Source organism: Frankliniella occidentalis, unplaced genomic scaffold, assembly GCF_000697945.3.
Source record: "Frankliniella occidentalis isolate FOCC.00 unplaced genomic scaffold, Focc_3.1 Scaffold17, whole genome shotgun sequence".
Taxonomy (NCBI): domain Eukaryota; kingdom Metazoa; phylum Arthropoda; class Insecta; order Thysanoptera; family Thripidae; genus Frankliniella; species Frankliniella occidentalis.
Window position 1 is genome coordinate 907051 of NW_026267147.1, and position 18713 is coordinate 925763.

General features: G+C 47.8%; 1 protein-coding gene across 12 annotated transcripts in view; it reads right to left on the minus strand.

Annotated features, from left to right (window-relative positions):
- LOC113209866 (uncharacterized) overlaps positions 1-18713 on the minus strand; it is an 85056-nt gene that overhangs the window by 37553 nt on the left and 28790 nt on the right. For 11 of the 12 annotated variants that reach the window (XR_008010821.1, XR_008010816.1, XR_008010820.1 and 8 more), the window contains exons 1-2: positions 14793-15881; positions 602-725 (exon numbers count right to left, since the gene is read on the minus strand). Coding sequence is in view for 3 of the 12 variants with exons in the window: in XM_052264219.1 (XP_052120179.1) it covers positions 602-725; positions 14793-15552 (884 nt within the window). In the remaining 9 variants the exon portion in view is untranslated. Of the gene's footprint in view, positions 1-601; positions 726-14792; positions 15882-18713 lie in introns of those variants that run through there. The other variant, XR_008010822.1, reaches the window with a different exon arrangement.

The following is an 18713-nucleotide window of genomic DNA, read 5'->3' on the forward strand; positions in this document are numbered from 1 at the left end:
GGGGGGGGACCTCGAGTTTGACACCATGTAACATGCAAAATCATGACTTGCACACTTGTTTTACCAGTGCATGAAGGGATAGAGGTGAGAGGAGGGTGGGGGCGAGAGCGAGAGAGATGGTTGGAAAGTCATCGTATACATTAGAGAGAGCACTCTCGTACTGATGGGCTTGACCCATTGTCAGTATTCCTAATGCCTTGTAAAACCTTACAAGCTACTGGCAACATTTTCATCAATAATACGAAATGATTCCTTTTTGCATGACCGGCAATCTTTTCTTTCATCAGTAACACGGTATATTACAAAATTATACACAATAAGTAACTACTTAGAAATCCTGGCTGGAGTCGCAGCAGCAGGCCTCAGGGTGGGGGAAGTAGGCGGATGTCCACATTGAAAGGAGCAAACTTATCTCCAATTAAAATGATATGCCCCCCCCCCTCCCCCGGTCAAACAGGGAATACTGTCGAACAATGTACGTGATTGTGACAAGTGAGTCTTTCGAGATTTGGCTACAGAAACGCATATTGTCTGGATTTCTTCGCGTTCTTTGGTCCCCCTAGCCCCGCTTAAGGTATAGTAGACGAAGTGCGATACTTACTTTCTACTATTTATTGTTGGCCCTGTTTCTCCTTTATCTAGTTGTTGCGCTTTTGCCATCACATTCTGAATCATCGCGCGTTCTTCTTCGCTTAAATGACTCAAATCCACTTCGGGCACACCACCTGAAACAAAACGAACACACAATTATTTTCCGAGAAATGTAAAAACCAAAATTCGCTCTTTTTCCGAGCTGTGTTTGAGCGAGCAATAAACGGTGTAGTGGCTCCCAAACAAGAGCTTTTATGAATTAAGTTTGGCTTGTCCCTTTGGACGCAACAGGTTGCGCGTTAAGTCCGGACAGTTGTCAACGCGTCACACAACCTCAAAGCGGCACTGTTGACAACTCGCCACACAGTTAAATTTTACTCTTTCTTTGCCAACACCAATTGGTGTACATTTAAATCCACTCTGTAGGGAGCGTAGGGGTTCCATGATACCCATTTTGGATTTCAGCCCTGTACCAAATGGCAAAGTACCCTCATTTTTACGATTGGTATTGTAGTAAGGAGCTTTACCTTTCGAATGACACCTATTTTGTATTTTAGTACGACCCATTTGAAAAAGTGCCTCCAAAAGGGCAGGCTGTTGCGGGCTGAACGCATTATGCTCGCAGGTGATTTTGATTTGATTTATTTGGTTTAAGTAGGTACAAAAGAACTATTGAGTCCTACGAGAGTACCATCAGTATTTACATTGATTTCAGTCCAAGTACAAAACACAGAAAAACTAGCGCTGGTAACACTGTACAAAAAGTTAACAAAAATGAGTGATTTAGAGTAATTAAGATTTTTAAGCGTGGTGCTGTACAAATAGTAAGTGATTTTTTAGTTTTGTTGTAAAGGACGGAAGTTTCGTACAAATGTGCAGAGCACAGGGTAAAGTATTCCACTTAGAAACTGCATGAACCCAGAATGCTCCTTTTAATTTAGCAGTAAAGTGAGGCGTTGGCTTTCATAGATGAAGGTTACAATGTCTGGTAGGTCTGCATCTCTGCTCTCCGGTAACAACTTATTAAACAGGTAGTTTGGTGATTGTACAAGCATAGTTTTCTTAAGAAGTACCAGTGCGGCGTAAGTGGCTCTACTCTCAATATTACGCCAATTTAGCTCGGTTAGGTATGGGCTAGTGTGGCAGTCCCATTTGAGGTTAAAGAAGTTGGTTGACACGACCGGACACTTAAACGAAGAGGACCAAGCTGGAGTTTGTTCTCTTCGTACAAGTGTCCGGTCGTGGCAACCAACTCCTGCCTGTGAGGATTCTCGATTCCAGCTATCGAATTTAGCCTACCAAGCATAATTGATCCTCACGACGAAGTCATTTTTTTCCGTGTACTGTGTACAGGAGAACGAGTATTACAATCAATGCCGTGTAATTTATGTATACAAATTTCATCCCAGAATCCACAACGACAGACATGGTAGCAATAGTTTTGGGCAATATCAACGGTAAAACTAAAGTCGGTAAAATAATTTTTTTCTTCAGTTTTGTAAGGAGTATTTCAAGTACACTCACCAAAGTTGAGTATGCGTGTGCATTCTTAGTACGTCGTACATTTAGAGCGAGAAAATGTGTATATTTTTCAATACATGTGTGGGTAGTGCGACTGAACCTATCTCGGACCAGATTTTCGTATTTCCTCGCTATACTCAAGCTCTCAGATTTTGAAGCAATCTTCAATGGTAAAACAAGTGTGCATAATTTAAACACCAACGTGTGCAAGTTATGATTTTAAACATTACGTGGTGTTTAGCTCAAGTTGCACACTTGCGTGGTGTGCACATTTTAAACGTTTTGTAAACGTTTAGATTCTGCATACTTGGGACACACACACACATCTATAAGAACTATATCAGGTGCAGCTGCTATACATTTCGGAAGAGTAGAAATTTAGACACCAATTGACGTTTAACCTAGCTAAACACCACCATTTTTTTTGGAGAAAATTCACACTTGAAGTTACACACCAATCGGCGTGCAACATTAAACACTTGTTTTGCCATTGTTGTAAATAGAGACTAACAGACTAGTCCTTCTTTTACAAAACGCATTTTTGTGTGTGTCCGAAATACGGACATATGGATGGACCTAGGGTGGCAGAACAGTAGCTGGGGTGAGAGTGCTCTGTCAACTCAAATGCGTACATTGTATACTTTAAATAAAGCGTACATGGCATGATTCCTTTATTAATGTGTACATAGCATGTACGCTTTTATAAATGCGTACATAGATATGTATTGGTATGCCCATGGGTATGTATACATTTCTAAAAGTGTACATTAATTAAAGTATACATGTCATGTGCGCTCTATTTAAAGTATACCATGTACGCATTTGAGTTTACAGAGTGGAGAAGTTTGTGACCTGCGTGACACCCTATGGATGATTCTTCTGGCCTCTTCTCGAGCCTACGATGTGTCACACAGTTGCTGGCACCAAAGGTCGGGCTCCTTTACCCTCCATTCCACTCTCACCCCCCCGTCACAACGTGGCCACGAAGTAGGGATGAGAAGAGCCGGAAAAGAAGCAGAAAAGTAAAACAGGGGGTTCAAAGGATGGGAAGACGGCAAGGGGGCCGAGGGGAGCCACTACAACAGCTAGAGGGAAGCCAGACTGCAAAGGACAAAAGCAAGAGATGAGGCTGCGCACCCAAGCGGGACCCCAAGGGGGTCCGTTAAGGCTGCGACCCCAAGTGGGACCCCCAGCACAATCAGCTACTTCCAGTCCATTTAGCTGGCCCGCGGCCACCGCAGTACTGACGTCACAGAGCAACAAGGGATGCAAGAGGAGGCTGACCAGACAGCTTCGAAGGACCGCCCGCTGACTATCGACGAGCAACCTCATCGCACCATCCGCTTTGCATTTAACTTTTCATACTTTCAGTCAGTACAGTAGGATATTTTGTAACAATAATCGTTTAACTCTGGGTCGTGCGTACTCTTAGATTTACAAGCATAAATTGACGGTCAATATAGTGGATCAAGGACAACTCGCCCCGACTCTCTCGTCCCCGGTCCAAGTCGACCCATGCCCTCCCCGGTCCCGCCCTTTTCGGTCTCGGTCAACTTGTCCCCAGTTATATGAAAAACGATTAAGTGCACAAACCACAGGGCACTTTATTTTACCAGCACAGACGTGAGCGAGATTTGCATACTAGGTGCTACAGTAACGAACCATATATTACTGAATTCAGTTTTTAACGTAGATTACGACTTTCATAATTATATTGCTCGATGGTGGCTTTCTGACGCTACAGGGTCGTTTTTCGATTTTACACCCAAAAGCCCATAAGGAACCCATGTTACAATGCAAAGACCTTGAGCGAGTGGTACACGGGGTCAGATCGGGACGAACGCGGCGGTTTTGGAATGCCCAGAGCAAGGGTCATCTCTATCTTTAACATCGAAACCGCCGGTCTGATAGTTTTTTTTGCCGTTGGCCACCCTACCTCTGCGTGGTAGTGTAGTTCACCTGCTCGCTTAGGGTGAAGAATGCCCTATGCGGCCCCTCGCCCCGCCCCCATGTGAATCACATTACTACCCCTCGACAATAAAGCAAAGTGTTCGCAAAATTCATGGAAAATAATAACTAAAAAAAAGAAAAAATGTTTCGGGGGCGAGTTGGCACGGACATAGGGGCGGCTTTTTTGATGGACCGGGGCCGAGTTGGGTCCGGGGCGAGTTTATACCAGGGGCGAGTTAACCGGGACGAGTTGTCCGTCACCCCAATATAGTCACAATTTTTACCTTTCAACCCTGCTATTTTATCTTCCCCACTCGTCAATGTAGAGCCCGTTGGGCGAAAATTTCGTCCGTTTGGCTCTATCTCCAACCGTTTAGGGGCTGGAGGGTCATTTTTTGACGAAAATAAGCTAAAGATTGCTGTAGTGAACAATAAGTTGTAGAAGAAGGCCTAAAAAACGCAAAATAGGAAAGAAACTCCCCCCCCCCCACGCCACCCCAAAAAACGTTTTCTAAACAGAAGGGTGGGTTGTAGTCGCAGTGCTTCACATCCCTTCTCGTTTCTAAGGGTCAAATTTTAAGGACAACGGGTTTTTGACGGCGCAAGGCCCGTTACATCATTTGATTGTGTTCCTCAGAAAATGGCGTGACAGAAATGGTCGGGCCGCAGGCCCGACCATCGCCGCCGGCAGGCCGAGCAGGCCCGGCCCCTGCCAAACGGAGTTGCCGGCGGAGCTGGTAATTCCGTTTGGCGGAAGGGCGGGCCTGCTTGTTTGTATCACGGATGCTGAAGAAACTGCATATCCAAATTACAGACTTTTGATTTTTTTTTTTTAGAGTGAGGTGGTTTGCAGAAGCTCACTCTTTTCTTGGCTTCCCATTCACTCCGACACAACACATACAGTAGCAACATTTGGCATTGCTGGGCCCATGGCCTACTATGATTTAATGATTTAGTTTTGATTCAGCAGTATTTAGTGTCGAATTTTGCTTGTCACTATTGCAAAGCACGCACGGCGCTCCGGCGCTGGCGAAACCACGCAACTCCACTTTTAGGGTGATTTTTGAGACCTATACCATTGGTACCATTTACCATTTATGATACAAAACGACCCTAAAAATCCCAGGTCGCTAACTCAATTCGTTCTCGAATTATCGTGACGACAAACAAACAAACAAACAAACAAACAAACACACACACACACACACACACACACAGACGCAAAACGTTTGATCATCACTGGAGTAATAGGCTTCGCTAATCGCTCAGCCAAAAAATAATATTTTTGGTGACCTGTCGTTTTTGATTTTTTAAGGAGTCAATTTTTGAGCTAGAATGCTCACCTTTTAACTCGGTCTATATTTCTATAATACAGAACGACCATGAAATTCCTAGATCGCTATCTCATTTCTCTCACGAGTTATCCCAGGCCTAAATTTCTATGACCGTCCCATTGGGATCCCATGGACACCATGGGCAAAGTCTCATCGGTATTGCAAGGTTTCCCATGGAAAGTTTGTTTTACCCCATGTGAGCTGCAGCATTTCTCATGGTGAGTCCTCCCCGCACCTTGGTAAAACAGGGTTCTCATGGGGTAACTGGTCCCATGCTATCTTCCCATGGGACTTATCTGCCCCCTTCCCATAGGAGTACCCATTCCATGGGAAATACCACTTCCCATGACGAATCAAAAACGCTATAAAATCCTTATTTCTTACTGTATCGACCTGAAATTTACAGTGTATCATCTACGATGTGTTTTAGTAGGGCCATTTCAATTTTGTTAAAATCTGACTACGTTTATCTGCTATCTTTACAACGGTTGCAGCTAGGCTAAAATAGACAGCAGATTTGGCTCCGCCTCGATTCAGACACCCCTAGAACAATCCTCAAACTCATCGATGAGGCTTGCCCTGCACTTTGTCCGCCACAGTAAATATCTCCATGGGAAGTAAAGCACTCAACACCATGGGACACACTGACCCCTCAACCCATTCTTTCACCATGGGATGAACCCATGGGTACACCAAGAACACCATGGGAAATGCGGCCAAAAATCTCGTGGGATGAATTTCCCCATGGGAGCAGCTTCCATGGGATCCCATGCATGGGAATTTTGGCCTGGGATCGAACGGACAGACAGAATTAGGCTTTTTCAGTCAGCCGAGTAATGGGCTTCGCTATCGCTCAGCCAAAAATGCGTAAGCCGAGCATGTTTACAGAACTTAGTTAGCTATGTCTAAAAATGTTCATAAGATTTCAGTGTGTAGAAACAATCTTTTCGTATTTTCTTGGTCGCCTGGCAGTGGTGTTTGCATTCCGGCCGCCGTCAGTCCTAGTTTCTCTTCGCAGCTTCCCGCTCCCAATCGCTCAGAGATCCCGATAACTCTGCGGCCAATCGCAGCAGCAGCTGCTTTGAAACAGACTCCTATCCTATCCCTCTCCCCAAGTGGCTGCGGTGTCTTCGTGCCTCGGGGCTTTCCGTAACCATAGACTTTAGCCGAGTCTGTTCTAGTATGCTGCGTATTGGCTCTGGCTCTTGGGCTCCTGAAATCAACGTAGCACCCTTCTGCGTCAGAAGAGCCGAGTCTGTTCTAGTATGCTGCGTATGGGCTCTGGCTCTTGGGCTCCTGAAATCAACTTAGCACCCTTCTGCGGCAGAACAGCGCTAAACCAAACGACTCACTTTCCAGGCCACCAAGAAAGAAGACGGAAATTATTCGCACTACGCTCTCATCCTGTTACTGATTTTTTTACACTCCTTGTTATTCCTTTGTTAAAAACCTTTATAAGCCGTTGAGAAACTGTTTTCGTCAGTAATACGAAATAATTTTTCACTGCAAAATTCTTGCAAAGAATTTTGAAGCATTGTAAGGAAGTTTGCATTACAAACTATTTTCTTTGCATTGCGAACTATTTTCTTTGTAAGTTGCGAAGAAATGGTTTCAAGGTTACGAACTAATTCTTTGCAGCGTTACGAACGATGTTCTTCGTAAGGTGCGAAGCATTAGTTCGCAATGCTAAGGATTTAGTTCGCAAAGCTAAGCATTTAGTTCGCAATGCAAAGCATTTTACAACGCTTCAAAATTCTATGCAATGCAAAGAATAGTTCTAGGCAACAGTGTAAACCGTTCGCACCAGCCTGAGCTAAAACAGAGTGCAGAAGGCGACCAGAGATAAAGGTGCGGGCGCGGCGGATGTATGAACTATCGGACGTTACCAGCAATAGCATGTGACGCAGGGGATGGGCCGACTGAGGCCTGACTTCATGACCCAAGTTACTGATGGTCCAGTTCGCTATGAACAAGCAGTCGTGATAACCCTTTTTGAAGTTGAAGATGTTGAAGAAGTACTTTACAGTGTTTTTCTGGGGATGCACAAAAACGACGGGGGCAGGGGGCAGTGGAAGCACAACCCCCACCAGACCGAGAAAACATAATCGTCGCCACCTGTCTGCCAATTAATTTGAGCGGCAATCACACCAGTCAAACAGGTCCCACCCACTCTCCCACTCACCGGGACGCACGACGCACCGGGACTCAGCAGTGAGAATACAACGAGGTGGGCTGGGCGCCGTCGGGCCGTGGGCGAGCGTAGGTAGAGAGGGGGAGAGAGAGAGAGGAGGCTCTACCCCGACATCTCCCTCATTCCTCCCCCCCCCCTCTCTTACCCGGGATAGCGGTGCTTGCCCGTCCTCATCTCCCGGACACCAGCAGCGGATCGATTCTCAGGGACAAGGGCGGAACAGAGTAGTGCTGCGAGGGTGGCAGAGGTTGCAGCAGCCCTGGGGCTGCCTGCACTGAGAGAAATGTTTCGTTGCAGCCATCAAAAATTGTTCAACCAGTACGGATTAGTCTTGGCCATCAAAATTTTAGACACAACAACTAAACTTTTGGTTACAGCAAACGAAATTTTGGTTACAGCATCTAAAATGTTGATGCCTGTGACTAAGCCGGACTGACCGAACAAAGTTCGGTCGTGGGTATCAACATTTTGATGGCTGCAACGAACCATTTCTCTCAGTGTGATACATTCTTTTTGTATTTCAAACGCAATGGAGAAAGCCAATGTTCTTCCTCTGTCTTCCAATATCATTCAGTTTCTCCCTGGGCACAGTGCCCACCGCTCCTCTCGACGGCGTGATTTGTTGCTTCACTCAATTTGTTCCGACTGGAAGTTGAATAGCGCGCGATATTGCGGAGAGCAGGAAATATAAGCGCGACTGGAGAAGGGAGAAAGGTTACACATTTAGATAGTAAGTTATGTCGCTGGTTGTTTGACATTGACCTTCGGAAAAGGAATAAGTAACAGACCCTTTCAGAATTAGCGAAGTGAAGAAAAAGGTAAGGACCAATAGACCAGAAACAGTAGCTATTAATCACCCAAACGTACCCAAAACACTTGAATAAAATGTAGGTCGTATCATTTTGATAATGTTTACATTTTATGAAAGTTTTCATAAACGTTTGTGTTAGTAAAGGCAACTGTTTCCTTGCCTGTTGTTCTTCAACTTGTTCTTCACTTCGCTAAATTCGAAAGGGTCTTATTGATGGAAGATGGACTGTTAGGGAAACCTCGCACCAGAAGAGCTATTCAATCCCCGTATAGTTTCGTCTTTCACCAGTATTCGTCTTCGATAGGGTATAAGGCAGACTGTCGCGGTGACTGCGTTCGGGACTCCACGCTCCACCACACCTCTCATACAGCATGAAGCCCCCGTCCAGCTTAATAGGCAAACCGTTTTGATCTCGCGAGAGGCGGTCTAAGCTGCCTGTTTGGCCAAGGGTTTAGCCGGGAAGGAGTAAGGTAAATAGTAGGAGCAAAGGGTCACACCTAAACAGAACCCATTGCAAATAGCAACGCTCAAATTTATATCTCTCATTTATTCTACCTTAAGTTTCGAGTATAACGTGAATATGACGTTTGTCAATTCAGTATATTAGTAAATGCTGTACATTGTTCTTCCAAATGCGATAAATTTCATACAAGTCATACGCATACGCAAATAGGGCCTTCCGACCCTATAATTTGACATGCTCACAGCATCTGTCGGGGTCTTAAGGTCCAAAATAAGGGAAATTAAACTTCTGATATCTGATATAGGTATTCATTAAAAGTTCTAGTTTTGACAAATTGTAATGTAAAAATCAACATTAATGATAGTAGATAAAATTGGGACCCTAGAACGCAAAGGAGAGTGTGGTTCGACGCCAAATGCGTGGTTAAAGTATTACTCCCTTTTCAATTTTTCGATATGAGGCCTTTTTTACGATTTAATAGACCATTTGGTTATATTCACCTCATTTATTTCGTCAAGAAATGCCCCCAAGCACCTAAACGGTACAAGATAGAGCAAAACATTTTCGTCCAAAGGCCTTTACTTTGACGAGTTACCCCATAAGAACCCAGAAAAAATATTTGAAGAAAGTTCATTTTGCGGCCTGTGGTTTATGATTTTAAAAAAGGCAATTTTTGAGCTAGAATGCTCATCTTTGAACTCGATCTGTCTTTTTATGACAAAAAACGACCCTGAAATTCCCCGATCCCTATCTCAATTCCTTCTCGAGTTATCGTGCATACAGATAAATGAACACACAAACACACTGAAACTTTTTGGGTCAGTGGAGTAATAGGCTACGCTAATCGCTCAGACAAAAAGGGCAAAAAATTAAATAAATAATAATTGCTTGAGGACGTGTGAAAATTGTCGCAGTTGGGTGCATTGAGCCGACACAGTGCTCGAAGGTCCATATGGCTACCCGCCATACCGTTGTGGCCTTTCCTTTCACTTTCTATAGAGCACTGTGCCGGGGGAAGGGGGTGCTATAATACAGGGTGGCTTATTGTTAAGGAAATCGAGTTGATATTGGGCTGTCGGGGCAAGACAGGAACAAGAAGCTGCAAGGGAAACCAGGTTTAAGATTAATTGAGGACAAGGAAAAACAACTCGCGGGAAAATTTGATGCGCACGGCACCCCGGGGCAACCCAAAAATTCAGAGTGTAAGGACAACCCCTTTGAACATGAGACGAGTGCGCTACGGGAGCGATGCGAGCGCGAGTCGAGAGCACGGCGATCAAAGATCAAGTGCGACTTGAGTGCACTACGCGAGCAGAGTAGGTGCACCGCGAGAGCGCACCGAGAGCGCACCGAGAGCGGAGCGGGAGCGGGAGCGGGAGCGGGAGCGGGAGCGGGAGCGGGAGCGGGAGCGGGAGCGGGAGCGGGAGCGGAGCGGGAGCGGAGCGGGAGCGGGAGCGGAGCGGGAGCGGGAGCGCGGCTGGAGCGCGGCGGGAGCGCAACGGGAGCGAGATGGGAGCAGAATGCGAGCAGAGTGGGAGTGGGACGCGACACGGGTGAACTGCAAGAGCACGACGAGTGCGCCGAGTGCGCCGCGCGCATCGAGGTGCGTGTCGAGCGGTTGCTGCCGAGGGGTCCTTCACTAGCCAACTCATTGTACACTTCCCCGCGCTCAACTCGCGTCGAACTCGTCTCAAACTCGCAAAAACTCGCGAAAATTTGCGAAAAGTCGAGTTAAATTTGCGGAAAGTAGCGCAAAACTCTCCAAAAATTGATCCCAACTCGTGCATTATTTGCCCAACTCGTCAACTCGTCGCTCACACGGAAAAAAAATGACTTCGTTGTGAGGATCAGTTAGTTTTGGTAGGATAAATTCGATAGCTGGAATCGAGAATCCGATACCCACAATCAAGGGTTGGTCGCCACGACCGGACACTTGTATGAAGAGAACAAACTCCAGCTTGGTTCTCCTCGTAGAAGTGTCCGGTCGTTACAACCAGCTCTTGCTTGTGAGTATCGGATTTTCGATTCCAGTTATCAAATTTAGCCTACGAAACAGAAATGATCCCCACAACAAAGTCTTCTTTTTCCGTGCAGCTATTTTGGAAGTATGGGACCCCTCGGCAGCTGCACATCACGACTTTAATGCTTTTGAACAGATTATAGAGTCGTCAGTTGGCCAAAATAAATGCATTTCTCTAATGTTTACAGCTGCGGAACTCGTCCTGCGTTACACGAGTTTCTGTTGAGAAGGAACCAAAGTGATATGGTTTGTGGAATGGTTTACGTACGTTAGTTGGGGGGGGGGGGTAATTTTTGGGAGCCGTTTGAAAAACTAACACCATTTAAAGGTTTCCCTTGATAAAAAAAAAGGAAAACATTTTATGCCCGAAGGCGATCGGAATTTAAATGGCAGAGTTACTCCCCACAAATTAGAACTTTGGCCGTTTGTGGCAATTTTTATCAGTTTGTGGGCTAATGAACGGACGCAATTTCTGGGTAATTTCACCACAGTAAATTAAAAAAATAAAATTAAAGTTACAGAACGACTTTTTTTCGTAGTACGAAATTAATTTTGTTTTCTACGTCTCCCAACCTATTTTGGTGTAATTGTTAGAATTTTCAATATTCTAACTGCTCTGAAAACTAGACAGTGTAATGCACTGATAAAGTTTTCAATTCGTGTCCGATCTCGCCGCGACATTTCAACGTTGTCCGATCTCGCCGCGACAGTTAAACGTTGTCCGATTTTGCCGCGACGCTTGAACAAAGTTCGATGTCCTTTTCGGCTCGACGGTACATCTCCATACTTATCGCTGATTAACCGGGTAAATGTTACTCGACTTCCAAAGTGCTTGGTCGATATTTGTTCATCAGGAATAAAGGATTACAGACATAATTTAATATTTGAGTTAATTTAAAGCCCTGAATTGTAGTGTAATGCTAAACTTCATGTTTACGCCGCCAGCCAAAAAGCACATCGAACTTTGTTGAAACGTCGCGGCGAGATCGAACAACGTTGAAGGTCAGCGATCTTTCGGCGTTCTGGCTGAGCGATAGTTGCCTGAGCGATAGCGAAGCCTATTACTCGCTTTCACTCCAGTGATGTTCAAATTTTTTACCGTCTGTCTGTAATCACGATAACTCAAGAACGGATTGAGCTATAGGCACCTCTGTGGATTAAAGTTTGAGATTTTTAAGGCCGAAGGACTTTTTGTGACTCTGACTTTTGACCGACTCGGGTGTCAGTGCCACTGGCCTAGGGAGATGTATGCCAGGCGCGTCGCAGCGTCACATTGTTTCGTGAGATATCGCTAAGCCTGTTACGCAGGACGTGGTCTGGCGTACATCTACCTAGTTAATAAATACTACCCTCTTTGTTAATTTTGACGGGCCTGAAACAAGAATTAAATAGCTGTAATGCGATTTTTCCGAGCGGGCCACGACTCCTGCAATAATTTTGTACAGATGAAAGTGTAACCCCTATGCAATCCTACTATATATAGTATAGGGTTCGAACCCGTGTAATACTTATCAAAATTTTGCTAAATTATCAATTCACTTGCTTAGCCAAATTTAATGGTTTTGGCTCCAGAAATTTAACAAAATTCACGTGTTTTCCATCAAAATTCGTGTGCAATCCCTGTAATCACGTAATCCTGTGTACATCCTGAATCAAAGTGGTGGCCCCATGGGATTTTCTCAGCCGAAAAGAGCAGTTCAATTCTGTTTGCGTTCAAGTACAGTATTAGGGTATGTTTTACAATACATAAGAGCCGGCTGATTGAAGTTGTAGTTGAGGCAGTGTCTTTATATCAATAATTACACGAAAGGTTTAGGTTCGTCTAAAATCTAAGTAATCTGAGAGCGGACCGTCCATTCGGTGGCTAGGGAGGAAGGTCGGCACTAGAGCTTTTGTCTCTCCCCTCCTTCCAGTCGACGCTGAGGGTTTTAGTCTACGGGAGGGTGGTAGGTGGTTGAATGAGGCTTGGTCTAGGAAACGGGGAGTCTAGGACTTATCTGAAGCTGATGAATGCATGCTGTAATTTATCGCATAGGCGGATAGATGTCTCTTGGTTTTGCAAAATGTGACACTGACCGTTTTACAGCAGATGACGTTAAAAAGCTTTTTACTAAGCACAAAGAATATGTAAGGAACTTTAAGGTGTCAGCTTGCTTTTACTCTCGATAAGGACAGATAACCAAGTGGAGACCAAAAACGATTTCTTTGGCGCTAGGGGAATCAGTGAGTGTCTGGCTCGCCGGCCGTTCTGTTCCGCCCACCCCTTTATCTCCTCAACGCCGCTAGTAAGTACGAAGACTAACAAAATTTCAAGTAACAAGCAGCCATAAACAAATGCCAGCTGACAGACCTATTCTTAAATTTGTATCATCTGCTTGGAAGATAGATTCTTGATTGAGATTTTTAGCAGATGATACCTTAAATACTTTCACTAAATATAAAAAATACATAAGTAACTTTAAGGTGTCAGCTAGCTTTAACTCTCGATAAGCAGGAAAGAGAACTAAGAAAAACCAGAAATCATCTTTTTGAGCGCTGCGGAATGGTGTCCGAGTGAGTGTCGTGCCAGCGCCAGCCAGGAGACCGTCTCCGCCCCTCCTTTTTGGCCCGCCCTTCTGCTTTGAAAAAGCTATCCAGCGGGCTTATGCAAACGACCTCGTGTGTCTGTCTGTGTGTCTGTCTGTTCCACTAGAAGGAGATGTGCTAGAGACTTGAAATTTTCAGGGTATCTTAAGGTCCACTCCTAGAGAACAAAACGCCTACGGCAAATCCTGGCAACCACCCCTAAGGGTGTGAATGGGGGTATCCAAGGTTCAAAAATTCTCCGAAAATTAATTTTTTCTTCATGTTATTCTTAGGGATAACTCATCAAAGTAGAGCCCTCTGGGCGAAAATTTCGTCCGTTTTGCTCTATCTTTAATCGTTTAGGCGCTAGAGGGTCTTTTTTGACGAAAATAAGGTAAAAATTGCCATAGTGAACAAGAAGTTGTAGAAAAAGGCCTAAACACCGCAAAATAGGAAAGAAACTCTCCACCCACCCCCAAAGACGTTTTTTAAGCAGAAGGGTGGGTTGTAGTCGCGGTGCTTCACCGTTACATCCCTTTCTCGAGTCTTTGGGGAAAACTCATGGCCCGCTACATCAGTCGATCATGTTCTTCAGCAAATCACGTGACAGAAATGGTCGGGCCGCAGGCCCGACCATCGCCGCCGGCAGGCCAAGCAGGCCCGGCTCCTGCCGAACGGAGTTGCCGGCGGAGCGAAGCGGAGCTGGCAACTTCGTTTGGCGGAAGGGCGGGCCTGCTTGTTTGTTGGTTTAAACGTCAGAATGCCCTACAGCAGGAATCACTGTGTCAGTCTGTTGTATCCATTTATTATTAACCACTGTTTCGTTAAATATGTGCTAAAATGCCAAACTGTCAACCATGTAAAAAAGAATTAATAACTTTAACTGCAAAAACTACTGCCAGGATAACCTAAAAAAAATGTTGACAAAGGGTGGGAAAAAATGAGTAACGGGATGAGAGTGCGGCGTTCCTCAGACATCGAGGAGCATCGACGAAAAGACGGGCTATGTCGCTTTCCAGGCATAGTGAGGCAATAGGATGAGAAATGCCAATATGGCATGATTTGAGACTTTTGAGAAATATAGGAGCCTATTAGACTGTTATATGCAAAAAGTTTAGAAAATGTACCGGGAATGTCTGCTGTTTGAAGCGAAGTGACCGTAGAGCAGCTCGTCCTGCGCATTATCGCCTGGCAGGAGCGCTCGCTAGGCGGGCTCGCCCGACCGGCACCCTGGCATGTCAGAGCTGCACGAACTTTTACCAAGGAATTCAGTGAGCAGGCATTCCCTCCCTCCCCCACCCACGCATACCACACAGCGATAGCGCGGGTGTTTAAAAGCAACTCACCTGCAGGAGGTGGTGGGGCGTGCGGGCCTACGGGACCTCCTGGTGCCCCTAGGCTTCCTGGACCAGCCGGGAAATGCGGTGGTCCGCCAAAGGCTCCTGGCGCTCCAGGTCCGCCCAGTCCGGCTCCGGGGCCAGGCGGTGCGCCGGGGCCGCCGAGTCCGACAGGTCGGGGAAAGCCTTGGCCGGGTCCACCCAGGGGCCCCGCGTGGTGCGGTCCCCCCATCGGTCCTCCCATCGGCCCCCCCAGTGGTCCTCCCATCGGACCGCCCATCGGGCCACCCATCGGACCTCCCATTGGGCCACCCATCTGACCCCCCATGATTCCGGGCCCACCTGGGCCCTGCTGAGGTCCTCCTGGAGGTCCGGGGCCACCCATTCGCATAGGACCGCCCGGCCCCATCGGCCCCCGCGGTCCCATCATGCGGGGCCCGTTCATGCGGCCGCCCATGCCCACCGGAGGCCCCATGCCCATGCCCGGCCGCATGCCCCCCTGGGGGGTCAGTCCAGGAGGCACCCCGCGCGGCGGCCCACCCGCCCGGGGGAAGGTGCCCATCGAGCCGCGCATCAGCATGGGCTGTGGCGGGTGCTGCTGCGTGCCGAGGCCGCCGCCAAGCCCGCCCCCGCCGCCGAGGCCACCGCCGAGGCCGCCCTGGGGGTGGTGGCCCATCTGGCCGCCTGGAGGACCTCCGGGCCCACCAGGCTTTTGCTGCTCCTCCTCCCCCAGCATGGTGTTGAGCAAGTTCTTGGCGAATCCAAACATGGTGCCGTCTCGTCGTCCGCGATCAGGTCAAAAGTACCAACAACGCGCTCGGGCCCCCGAGGGGCGCGTAGGGCGGGGGCAAGGGGCAGAAGGCGGGGGGCGCGGGCGGTCCGCACCCCCGCCGCGAGCGCCGCCACCCGCGCGGGCACGGCGGGCACATGTTCAACACGACACTAGCGCTGGCGCGGCACGGCGTGGCACGGCGCGGCACTCGGCGCGGCACGGCACGGCACGCCAGGGCGGTGTGCCAGGGCGGCCACGGCGGAGAGGCCCCAGCTCCCTGCTCCACAGCTCCACAGCGATGGTGCTCGCACGCCGCGGCACTGGGCACTAGGGCCCGGCGGCCCGGCGGCCTGGCTGGGGCTCCGAACGGGGCCGCACACTCCCACCCCAACCCCCCGCCACCTCCCAGTCGATCGCAGCCAACTAGGGGTGGGGCGTCCGCCCGCACCACACCCGCCCGGAGGGGTGGTGGGGCGGCTGGGGCCCGCCGTGGGGCGGTGCGGCGGCGGCAGCTGTGCCAGTAGAGCCGTCGAGCGCCGAAACATCCGAAAGGGGCGAGGGGGCGGCCGGAGACGGCCGGGGGCGGCCAGAGGCGGCCGGAGGCGGCCGGGGGCGGCCGGAGGCGGCCGGGGGCGTCTGGGGGCGGCTGGCAGCGTCCGGGCGCGGCAGAGGGGGTACGGAGCGTGGTCGTGTTCGCTGCGAGCGACGAGCTGCCCGGGCCGAGCCCCGAAACTCCTTCTCTTCCTTTTCCCCCTTGTTGTTCCTCGACTCATCGCCAGTGGCATCCCTTAAGTTTATAGCGGGGCGGGGCGGCCTGGTGCTGGACGGGACGAGCGCTGCATAGTGAGCGGGCAGCGAGCGAGGCGGCGAGCGGGCCCTCCTTAGTGGGGCTGTATTCTGCCCCTCCCGACCTCTCTGCCCCGTCCCCACCCGCTCTTTTCCCCTCTGCAGCAGCTGAGCTGGCGGAGGAGGGGGGAAGGGGTAAGGGAGATACCCGACCACGATTATTTAAGAGGATAAAAGTATGCCAGACACAAGGGGTGAATCAGAGCTGAGAGGCTGGGCTCAAGGCTCGTCAAAGGGGACGCGCAGTTAGCTGACTGATGAGGTCGGCTACAAACGAACCCGGAAGGCAAACCGCGGCCTCGCAAGTGGGCGCGCACAGCACTCAAGCGAAACGACTCGTAAAGAAAGGTGGTGCACTTTCCTTTTCGAAATAGGCTTTACTTTAACATACGAATAGATATGTAAATTTTATTTGTACAAAATATTGCATACGTTTAATTTGCATAAATTTATGCGAAGAAGTGCATGTTTTATGCATAGGTATGCACAAATTCGTGCGAATCAAAAAGTATGCGCAACTTTGTACAAACGTTTGCACAAAAAAAAGGAGAAAAACATTGAGTGTTGACTTTATAATAATCTCAAGACTAACCTATTCTGAGAAGTTGTACGGACTTTAAGAAACCTTTTCACATATTATTTTTGCTGACCTGGAACTGAAGCTGTACGTCTGGTCGAAAGTCGAGTGTCAGTTAGATGCAGAGCGTGCATATCAATCAACGGGTATGCTCAACGCTGGAAAACAAAAGGTTGTGCCTTTACAGAGGCATTAAAAATTAGCACTCTTGCAAAAGCATTAAAACTGCCAAAAAAGGTGCCACATTTCAATGCCGTTGGACATTTTCGTGCCTTCACAAAGACATTAAAATTTAACATCCTAGAAAGCCAGTAACGGGCATTAAACCCTACCTTTGGTTTTCCAGTGAATGTGATACCGAGTTTATATTGTTGGAGATGATATGCTAGGTTGCGAGGCATTTCTAGTCTACTCAGCGCAAATTTCAAAGTGTTTGAAAAGACCGACGCTATATTTCATTTACCGTTTTTGCCCTACTCACGCCACACTGATATGCTTTTTTATGGCGAGTTTTCACCACCCCACTCTCACGGACCAGCTGACGGTGATCTTGCCTGACGGCGTACTTGTTTGTACGCACAATAGTAATCACAAATAATCAGCGATGTGCGCATTAAACTGTCCTTTTTATGTAATACCAGATAGCTCATTAGCCCTACTCACTTAGTTGTGCTGTACTGCACACACGAGTGTGGGCGGGCTTGCCTATCACTCCTGTCTAGGGTGCCTTACGGGCCGAGTGAGTAGACAACCCGCCCGCGCATGCATGAGGTACTTACCAAAAATTGTCATTACACTGTAACTCTTTTGATCTCTTCTACGCTTGCATACACTGACTGAACCAAGTATACATCTTCTTGCGATCTCTTCTTCGCTTGCATATACTGAGTGAACCAAGTATACAACTTGAGTCTGTCTAAAGACTTGTAAAAGTGTGCAATTGCAAGTTTAATACTTACTTGCAACTATAATCCAAAGAAGCCAGTACCGTCAAATGGTCCAACATGGACCATGCGAGGAAATTTGGACCACCTTCTTTGGCTGCTCTTTCGCACACAGTGTAAATATAAAGCGATCCATTCCTTGGCCTCGATTGTGTTAAGGTGCACACATTTAGACACCAAAATATGCCCCATGGCAGCCACAATGAGGTGACCAACCACGCATGGGTTATTAGACCATTTGACGGTATACTCCTGCCTCCCAGGCAAGTACGTAAACCCACACCACTCGAGCGCATTCAAAGACCCTCAGAACACCTTTGAGTATTCAACTTAGTACCGTAAAACAGGGTAATATGGACCATGCGCGTGGTAAAGTGGACCATTCGGCTTCTGCTCGACTCGTACTACCACTTAGTTTTGTTCCTGACAATGCTGGGAGACAACTCACTGGTTGCGCAAGTCGAGCAGAAGCGGGACATAGGAATAAGAGGGTGGTCCACATTACCCCGTATGGTCCATATGAGCCTGTTTTACGGTAGTTGTGCACTTTCAAAGTATGCAAGTCCTCTGTTCAACACTCCCCATACAGTCAGCATCGAATTGGAGGAATTGTTCAACAGAGGAGTTGCCGGGAGTTGCAAACAGCTGCCGATTTGAACGCTTTGCAACTGCACAACTACTGAGTTAAATATTAACTAAACTATTTAACTTGCAGTTGCACACTTCCAAGTGTTACACTGATAAACCAAATTTTCAACTGCTGCTCATCACTTGTAAGTGTGCAACTCCAC